Source organism: Adiantum capillus-veneris, chromosome 23 (assembly GCF_014529385.1).
Source record: "Adiantum capillus-veneris isolate H3 chromosome 23, ASM1452938v2, whole genome shotgun sequence".
In the NCBI taxonomy this organism is placed as follows: domain Eukaryota; kingdom Viridiplantae; phylum Streptophyta; class Polypodiopsida; order Polypodiales; family Pteridaceae; genus Adiantum; species Adiantum capillus-veneris.
Genome location: NC_140953.1, coordinates 56726213 through 56737021, shown reverse-complemented (window position 1 = coordinate 56737021; position 10809 = coordinate 56726213). Strand labels below are relative to the sequence as shown.

General features: G+C 40.3%; 1 protein-coding gene across 1 annotated transcript; it reads left to right on the top strand.

Moving 5' to 3' along the window:
* Positions 1-6594: 6594 nt before the first annotated feature.
* On the top strand, positions 6595-7002 carry LOC147427820 (uncharacterized). Its single transcript, XM_086497393.1, has one exon. The coding sequence runs from the start codon at positions 6595-6597 to the stop codon at positions 7000-7002; it is 408 nt and encodes a 135-aa protein (XP_086353519.1).
* Positions 7003-10809: the final 3807 nt, after the last annotated feature.

Sequence of the window (10809 nt, the reverse complement as noted above, 5' to 3'; positions counted from 1 at the left end):
CATTTGAATCCATACCTTTCAGATTTGAATTATCCCAAGCACATACACGAATGAACTCCTGCAATAACTTCTTCAAATTCAATATAAATCTGTCATCAAGATGAACACTAATTTTGACAAATTTTGGACTCAATTTAGATCCCAAATTCAGCTCTTGTAAAGCATACTTCTTCACCCTTGAAACTATCTCCATCAGCTTGTCATACAAGCACTCAGCTCTTGTATTTGCTTCTTTTGTTGCAATATCCCCGTCCAAATTGTTGAAATTCTCCTTCACATTTGATCTCTGATTGACTTCTGACTTTTGAATTAAATTCTAATCTGCATCTGCATTCTCTGACTTATCAGATGACTTCTTAGAGTTCTCCTAACAAACTGTAAATTCAAACACAATAAAATGACTTTTTGCTTGAATCTGTAAACCATCACAATCAGCATATGTAAAATCCTTTATGGTTTGTTCAACGCACTAGGATCCTGATTTCAAAACCTACTTATGGGGTTCATGTATCAATTCCACAACATCATCCGGTTGCAAATCCTCTTGTGTGAATATGTTTGGTAGAAGTTCCACAGTCACTGCGTGAGCATACTCTAGTGGTAGGTTGGGAGTAGCTAAGGGATCTTTGAGGCTCTCTTGGCCAAGCTCCTTCTGCACTTCCTTCTCCTCCATCTTTGTTACTCCCACTTGGTGACATTCAAACTCCATGCCAATCCAAATGTCATCATCATCACTGGACTCCCCTTCAAACGGATCCTCAAACGTTTCTCTCAACTTCTCACATGTTTTGTGTAATCCCCCAATGCTTTTCCTGCTTGAACATGACTTTCACTTGTCCCCTTTATGAGTATCCAACCATTCATATACATTCTCCAAGTCATCCTCAAAATCAGTTAGCCTTTGTAATGCTTTCTTCATTTCCTCCAAATCTAATGCTTTATGCACTTTACGGATTATTCTATGAAACTTTGTGCATAAATCAACCATACACGATTTCCTACATGCATCTTTCATTGAGCATTCATCAACCGCACAGGGACAGTCATCCGCTTCATGCTTCCTACTCATACAAATCTTGCACTTCTTCTTCTTCTTTTGACCCCCCATTACTTCGATTCTTCTCTAAAACCTTGTGATAAAATGTTACCTTCTTGTGGTTGCAAATTAGATTACATCTCTGCAATTCAGATTTCTCCTTGTATTCTGATCATCTTCTTCATTCTGCTTTGCAAACTGTTTGCCTTCTTCTAACTGTCATCATAACAGCTACTCGGTAATCTTCTTGGCACTCGTCAATCCCACAAGAGAGAGTAAATCCGACCATGAAGACGCTTCATAAGCACCGTGATCGCCAGTGTTTAATGGTTTGTTTAACCGAGTAGTTTTGTACACAGATTCTGACAATTCGTCAGACATTTCACTCTAACAACCATACAAATTCAGTCTACTGGACACGCATCTTGTCAGCAACACGCACACTTCAAACTGAACATTTTTGCACTTGTATTGTACTCAGAACATGGAATACACAGAGAGAATGAAGGAGAAATACGATAACTAATCTAAATTTTGCATTCGACAAACTGCTGCATCTAACATACTGCATCTGACAACTAGAAATCCACCATTACACAGAAAATCCGCCCATCCCATCACGCTACATAACTAAATGTCTTTCTTCCTCACATGAAAGAGGAAAAACGACCCTTAACTTCCAAGATCCCAGAAGTCACTTAAAATAGACTACGGTTCACACCTTTGTCAAAAGTAATCCTCCTAAGGTCTAACTCTAAGAGCAGGAATTAGATGAGGAGCGGTTCGCAGTTTTGTGGTGTTGCAAGATCTACAGTCTAGGCGGAAGAAATGGCTGGATTGCCCTAAAGCACGACAATTTGTACGGGGGCAGTTGGTCCTTGTATTTAATTCTCACCTTCGGAAGATGACCGAGAAGCTAAAATTATGGTGGTCTGGACCATTCTGGATTTTTAAAGCATGCAGGCCCACTTCTTTTTTTTTGGGTGACTTGCAAGGGGAGGTGATTTTTGTGCCGGTAAATGGATTTTTCATACTCCATTATTTTTCACCTACCTCGATTGAGTGCCCCTTTGCTATGGTACAAGAGCCAAAATCCGCCCTAATGATGATTGGGAATTCTTTTGCATGCAATCTTGAAAAGCGGAAAAAGGGCAATGATGATTGCGACACCGTGGCACACCCTATTTTGAGAACTCTTTGTGAGTGGTTTAGTGCATGGTGTGGATACCTTATACTCTCCTCCCATTTTTTGCATCACGTTCGCAAGGTTATACTACATTATTCCTCTGTTCTTCTGTGTATCTTCGCCACCACGATAGCTTCCTTGCTACAATGCATTCTGTTTACTCCAGTGCAGCAGCTAGCCCTTCGTAGGGTGGACGCTTGGTTGCAGGATTTGCACTTGCGTGTATTTGCCAACCTAGATTGGCAAGGTATCCCTGTTCACCTACAGGACACAACATTGATTGAGCAGTTAGCTACTGGTGATATGGTGCAGATCAATAAGCAGCAGATTCAATTTACAGCGGAAAGGATTTCAAGGTGCTCCTGCTTGCCAAGCGATGGTGTTGTGCGAGCATCACATGTTATTCCTACTGCAGAGGTAGAAATATATTTTTTCTTAAAAGTGAAGGGTGAATACAAATTATCAGGGCTCACAGATACAATAATAAGGGATGCATATCACTGGTTTCTTGAGGCAATTTGGCTGCAAGCCAAAACTTATACGATTTTGGCCAAAGCGCGCAATGTATTGCGTTCGGCCAACTTTGGGCCGGTGGCTTGGGCAACGATCGTCAGGGAACGATTGCTACCAGAATGCCAAAGAGTGGTGGCACAGATGGGGCGTAGCACACCAACAAATACTAAGGTCGGGCAACTGCTTACTTTAGTGTTTCCCTTGAGGGAAGTTTTTTCTCTCACCCTTCGCCCTTTGTGTCAGTTTAAAGATGACAGATTTGTAGTACGTGGTACTACTACGCCATTGTCACAAACTCTGAGTCATGAAGTGCCTCTTGTGAGGGTGTCTCAAGCACCTGCTCGCATAGTGGATATGCAAGATACATCAACTACAATGGTACCTTTAATGGACAGGAGATGGCCACTACAGGAACATCAAGCCAAAATCAAGGTCGGCAGGAAAGCCTGTTTTCCACACCACCTCCTACTGTGACATCCACTTTTCCGGAGGATTCAGTTGTTGCGCAGTGGAGACACAAAATGGAGGAAAGGGTGGCAACCTCCACTTCGGTTGTGACTGGCTCTACGGGTGCAGATACGTCCTGGCAACCAAAAAATTCCGGTGTTACTATCACCGCTGCTTAGACGAAGGGGACTCTTCCAGCATTTCAGCCTTGGGAGACGACTGCCATAAACCCCTCTGATCAGCCCCAGGCGTGCAGAACATTTTTATAGCGTATTGCAGAGTCATTACGTTCGGCCTGGCCAGCTCCAACGACTGAGGCACGCATCACTGAGCTTGAAATGCAGGTAATGGATTTGCAAGTTAGCATCACCGATTTAACAAGTCAAAATGCAGTATTGAATATTATGACTTGCAACACGCTGAAGAAATCTAGGCACTGAGGGGGGATAACTCTGCATTTGTTGCTTCTATTCAAGAGGAGTTTCTTCAATTGCGAACACAGAATAGCATGGCCACTTACTTAGCATCTCATGCTGGTGATATGATGATTAACATGAATGATCTTGATGCCTTAGCAGTGGAGATGAAGCAGGACCTCCACAGTGTTTTGGAGACTCAAATGCAGAGTTGGAGATGAAGGCTATCTGCCGAGGTGATAACGTGGCAACCAACTCAACAGGTTGTGATGAGGCAGTCTGAGCCGACGAATAATGACAAAGGTAAGAATATTGCCCAAGAAGGTTTTGATATTGATGATTGGGTGAAAGCTACAGAATATTGTGCTGAGGCCCAAGCTCATGTCTCTCATTTGCAGCGAGTGACTCATCACCTTCGTAAGAAGCGACGCCGAGTCTGTTTTTGGGTGGTGGAGACAATGGCTCATTCATTTTCACTCAGTCTTCCGCCATGTCCTCCTTTTTGGCTTGCACTAAAGAGATACTTGTCTTGGCACTATCCTCTTCATACAACTCTTGCTCCTTTTCTATAGGCACCTCAGTCTATTTCCTTGCCAACGTAATTCATTCCAAGGGATCCTTGGCCGGAGCAACCTGAGATAAATCCACAGCTATTGGTAGAGGTGTATCAGGCTCATCGCCAATATTTTTAGGGATCTGGCTACATTGATGTTTCCTCCTCACCAGAACAGGTGGAGGAACAACATTCGGAACCTTCGACACGAAGGGGCTAAAGTGTGGGTCAGTTAGCCTTTCTTGGAGCACAGGGCTAGTTGGCTTGATCAATTACAACATCCCCCCTTGGAAGAACACCAAGAAAGGCTACCTCATGCTATCTTTATTGATCCCCAAAAAGCACAAAGTCAAAAATTTGGATGTGTATCTAGCCCCTCTTATTGACAAGTTAAAGGAGTTACGGACTGGTATCCCCATCTACGATGTGTCTCTACCACCAAAGGAGTGTCAAACCCATACTCGAGGCATACTGATGTGGACTATGCATGACTTTCAGGGTCTTGGAGAGGTCTCAGGTAACCATACATGTAGCACCCCTCAATTATTGGTTATTGTCTACCAAAGGTAGCCATACTAATTATGAATATAATGTACTACCAATAGGTTTGTCTACATCTAGTTATGAAATGTGCCCTATTTGTGGTCCCTCGCTCATCACAGAGCATCCATCACACCTCAAAAAGGTCATTTATCCTAATAGTCATCATTTTCTACCACCAACACATGAAAAATACAAAGAACCTTTGCATGGAAATGCCCCATATAGACAAACAATGAGAGATTGGAAAAGAGCATGGGATAGGCATTTCTCAATGGACCCCCTTCCTCAACAACCACCGAACGGTATGAGAGGATGTTCTGTGTTTTTTGAGTTGCCTTAGTGTACCTATTTGAAGGTCCAACATTTTCTAGATCCAATGCACATATTCAAAAACGTAGGCCAGATGATCTGGGACCACATCATAGGCAAGAGCAATAGTGTTGGCATTAGGGAGGACAGGAAACATCAATGCAGATTTCCAGCATCAGCAATGCTGGTGATGGAAGACAATGGGAAGTATCTTCTTCCAAAGGCACCATGGATCCTATCAAACATTGACCAAATCAAAGTGAAAGAAGTTATTGCTTCCATCAGAACACCTACAGGTTACACATGGTCTTTAAAGGGAGCATTCTCGAAGACAAAGAAGGGTGATGGACCCCTATTACATGGGTTGAAATCGCATGATTGGCACAACATGCTCCAGGTGACTATCCACCCTTTACGTTTTATCTTACTTGGCTACTCTAATGTTATTACTTTTGAAAACACTATGCAGTTCGTCTTACCATTGAGCATCAAAGGATGTGGAAGTAAGAAAGTATGTGATGCTATATATAATATGGGAGAGATTTTTAGGTGGATGAGCTCTAAGGAGATTGAAGTTGTATCCATACCAGCTTCAAGATTGTTAGCCAAAGAAGTAGTTGTTCTCATTGAAGAGAGCTTTCCCAGGTCCATACTAGGGAGCCAACTCCATTTTATAATGCATCTTGTGGATGAGGTAGAGATTTGTGGAGTGGTCCATTCCCGTTGGATGTTCTTCCTTGAGAGTTTTTTTAAGACATTCAAGGACTTTGTGAGGCTACATTCACAGCTAGAGGTAAGCATGGCCGAAGGATGGATTGTTCAAGAAACATTTGTGTACATCTTTGATTATCTGGCTTTAGTGGATGAAACAATACCATGTTTATGGACTAATAAAGAAGATCCAAGGATGCACTCTCATATGCCAAATAGGAAGGGGAAGATAAAGCTCATGGAAAAGCACATACGTGATGCAATAAACAACTACCTTGTCCTTAATGCACCAAAGATGCAAAAGTGGGTAGATCTATATACATAGTTGAAAAGAAAGAGTGAAGAAGATCGAGAAGCGTATAGAAAAATACACTCTCATAGAAGAAATCGCAATGTGGTTTACCCACTCTACCTTGCCATGTTTCCTGAACTTATAAGGCCCAATTGGTTGCATGAACAAATGACAAAATCTAAAGCTACTGGTGAGCATGTTAGTGATGAGGAGAGGGAGTATGTGCAAGGTTGTCTACAAAAGGTAATTGCTAATCAAACTCATTATGCATAATATAAAGTATTAGTATATAGGTACCTATACTCAAACTTGTTCTAGTTTCAACAAGCAACAATGTTCAACTTGATGTGGCATGAAGGAAGGCACTTTCAAATTGATAATGTAGACAAAAAATGAATGACAAATGATAGTGGAGTGATGGGAAATTTTGATATGAAAAATCCAAACGATGTGGAAAATAGATATTGTGGAGTTATCCAAATAATATACCGAGTAGATTTTTGAACTTTTTGAAAGTATGTGTTTGATGTGAATTGGTTTGCAGGAGTTTCATCTGGTATCTATATGGTGGAGTCTACGAGATTACATATGGGCACAAGTGATATCTACATCTCTCCAGAAAGTTGTGAGCAAGTGATCTATCTTTCAAGTATTTATGAACTAAGGTTTTGTTTTGTCATACAAATCACTCCAAGAGAAAGATGTATACTAGATGATGCACCGAACATAGGAACCACTGTGGACAAACACAACAATGATGATGAAGCAGACATAGAAGGTGAAGAACTTCCAGCACGATCGCTTGACGAAGCGAGTGAAAATGATGTCGATGAAGAAGAGAAAAACTACATAGAAGATGAAGAAGATAATGAAGAGCTAAAAGAAGATAATGATGATTGGTTTGATCCCTATATTGCTGATTTTGATGAACTGGGACTCCACATAGACCGCGCCATGGCTATGGAACTAGTAGATGATGATGTAGTGGATAATTAATGAAAGCCATGTTTTAAGGCATCATAATGAGGATGGTGTAGCTAATGTTGATCACTTGCTTTTGTGAATGCTTTGTTAATGATATTCTGCTAGCATACACTATAACACATTTGTTTGATCTCTCTCTCTCTCTCTCTCTCTCTCTCTCTCTCTCTCTCTCTCTCCCCCCCCCCCTGGTCAGATAGATCTTTAAGGTCTCTTAGGATAGTTTCCTACAACATTAAAATACTTTTCTTTGTGTGTGTGTATGTGTGTGTGTAGCCGTTTAACTTAAATAAATAACACACCAATGAACAGGATGTTCAAAACGACGACTCGCTAAAGATGTCAAGGAAAAGATAAGTACAGAAACAACTCAATCTTTGATTCATAAATGTACAACATAACAAGAATAAAGTATCATTCCAAATGAATTTGTACAAAGGTATCAAAACTATCCCAATTGATTCATTAAATGTTTCCAACGTCAGATTGCAGCAAGCTAAACCTCTTGAAGCCAAGATGGAATTCTCACCTGCATCCATATAGTCAAGACAACATATATGTTAGACTTGGCTACGTATCACAGGCTTCAAAGAACCTATCAGTTGTTATCATGTCAAACTTAAAAAGTATTTAGACTAGCTACTGTCCTATACAAAGTAATCCTACTAGAATTGCTTCATATGTTTAGCATAACCTTTTACTGTGAGAGGAAGTAGACAACTTCATATCATCTTATGTAATTTCCTTAGTTTAAGCAATGTATGAAAAAAACCTAGTCTAGGTCAACCAACAGAAACCTTAGTTACACAAGTAATCTTTTGTAATAGGCCTGCTTAACTATCAACACCCTTTTAAGTATCATAAAGAGATTGGTATCAAAACAATAGCTAGTTTGGACTGCCCTGAAGGTGTCATTCAGAGTCAAAATGAAGCACATTCTCAATGGTGAAAAATGCTTTCAAGTCATCCCTTAATTAGTGTCATAACGAACCAAAAATAATGTATAGCAACAAAAGTTTTTTAGATAGATTTTTACTCAAGATTTAGTGAGCAGGCCCGAAGTATCTTTAACCAGTTTTACACCATAGTAGGCCAGAAATATTCCAACCAGATGTAGTGAAAAAGGGACCAGTATTAAGTCGACACTCTAAGTATCAAGCAGAAGGTATAAAGTTTGGTTACAACCAGTTATGCCAGACCAGATCAGTGTTTACTAACTATAATGGAAAACCAAATCTAAGCCCGATATCCAAGAAATAGGTGAAGGTCAGATTTGTAAGTCAAAATAGTCTCCCCAAATCATAATGTCATAAAAATATTAGGCATCTAAAGTACCAGATCATTATCCATATGTGGAGAGCAAGATTAGAAGACCAAATGTAGTGAAAAAAGGACCCTTACCCCCTGTTAGATATAGAGATTTTTTTATTATAAGTTTTATCAAACCTGGACTAGATCAATAGGTATTAATCAAGTTATCCACTATACCCATATTGGTCAGACTCATAGTTTATGCCAAAACTCAAGTGTGGTTTTTAAGGCAGTATCATCACCAAGAACTAGATGTAGTGTACATATGAAAAAAGACCAGAACTAAGCCAGGCGACCAGGCAACCAGCAGAAGGCAAACAATAAAAATCAGAATATATTTTACGGTACTAACATCACTAAGATGTAGTGGGATAAGTTTTACCAGATTTGAGCCAGATATCCAAGCAAGGTTAGTTGTTTTTTAGGTCAGCACCAGAGCCAGATTTGGCTAATTCCAACCATATCCAAGATCCAGTAGAAGATATAAAGTCTAGCTACAATCAGTTATATCATACCCGATCAATATAATAGAAAACCATATCCTGCTAATTTCAACCACACCCAAGATCAAGCAGAAGGTATAAAGTATGGCTATAATCAGTTAGACCAGACCAGATCATCATGTATTAACTCCATTTTTCCCAATTTCTTGCCAATTGAATGTATCACAAACAACTGCAACTATCAGAATTTGGCAGCATAACCAACAATGCCACCAAACTCTTCATAAGTATCAATTATAATGCAAAAAATCATCATTTTTTCAAAAAGTTTCCATGAATCTCCTCATAACCCACCAGAATTTGAACCATCACATAATAAATCAGAGTATCAACCAGTGATTAGCATAGTTAGATCAGTTCCCCATAAAACTATAGTATACCACATTTTAGTAACCATAGACTTGATGGCATTTTTATGTCAAGCAACCAAAAAAAACTAGAGTGAGTGTATGTAATCAGTACCAGGTAGAAAAAACCCTCTAATGATGTGTACTTATCAGTGCCGAGGTTATTAAACCATATGCTTTAACTAAGTAAAATCCCAAATGTATAGTTCTACCAATGTTCCAGAGGTAAAAAAACCTTAGGAATCATAACCAGTCACACCCTCAGGCTTTCAGTTTTAAAATCATCATCACTATCAAAACCCAGAACAATATCCATATGTATGTGAGACTTGATGCTATTTTTTTACAATAAAACAGACTAAGTATGTATGCAGTCAGTACCAGATAAGAAGCAAAGAATCCCTTCAGCATGTGTGAAAATATGAACTCCAAATGAACCTCTCTCTTAATAATCTTAAAATATTTGTCTATAATCACCCAACAGAGTAGGGGTTTATTTTTAAATCTTTGAGAGAAAAAATATATAAAAACCTTTTGAGCAGACGCCACACTGAGATTATCTCCAAAGAACCCGGGGAGACCAAGTCTAAGTGAAGGGAAGAACCCCTCACCTTTACATAGTAGAAGAGGCAAGGAAAATCTCCAAAAAATATATACTCAGTTATGGAGGTGATGCAGCAGCCTGGCGTCGATCAATCTCAATGAGTGCAAGAGGTATTATAGCTAAGATCGATTCCATGAGAGTGAGGCAAAGAATCCATGCCAAGAAACCCCTCATTATGCGAGGTCATTAGAACAAGGCCGTGACTCAGTATGAGTGCCACGACAGAGTGTAAACGAACTTAGTAGAGACAATCAAATCTGAAGCCGCCCAGGTAAGAGGCCAAAGACTGGGCACTAACTAAACCTGGTAAGAGAGATTTAGGGGGTTGTACCCACAAGCTAGCCCAAGTTCCAATATAATGGTTAATATCAACCCAAGTAAACCAAGTGAGGTTAAATGTACACCCACCAAGCTAAATGTCTTTGTGGTATTTATTCAGCCATGCTAATGGCATAGTAGGCTTAGCAATAATTACCATTTCTGAGTTTCTTTTCCTCCTAGAAATATTTAGTCTACGAGTAGGTTATCATGGTCAGATGTTGTGACAAAGTGTGTGTGGGTGTGTGTGTGCTAATAAAAAGAGGAAAATGGTAAAACGTTTCTACCACCCAAGTGTGGTATATTGGTTATGCAATTTCCCTCTTGAATAGATAGTCTTGAGTTCAACTCCCCATCAGATAAATCTCTAAGGTCTTTTGGGATAGGGTCCTATGACGTTAAAATACTCTTCTTCTTCTTGTTCTTGTTCTTCTCTCTATGGCTCGTTTGCTTGTAGATGCGACGAGCAGCAAAACGGAGTTCTAAGGTGAGGTGGTCTTTGCAAAGGGATGAATTCATTAGGACGTACGTGTGGGCCAGACGAGGGAGGAAGTGGATGGAAAAGGCATGCGCACAAAGAGGAGGGGTTTGGGGGGTGGGTTGGGGGGGGGGGGGGGGGGGGGGGGGGGGAGGGGGGGTTCACAAAGGACTAAGCCACCACAATGGGTTAGAAAGGAATGTGCGGCAGATAACTGGTGAGGAGGACGAGACGAGCAGTCTCTACTGATGTGAAATTTTG

Excerpts from the sequence above, each read along its gene's own strand:
- LOC147427820 (XM_086497393.1), top strand. The coding sequence starts at position 6,595 with ATGGGCACAAGTGATATCTACATCTCTCCAGAAAGTTGTGAGCAAGTG.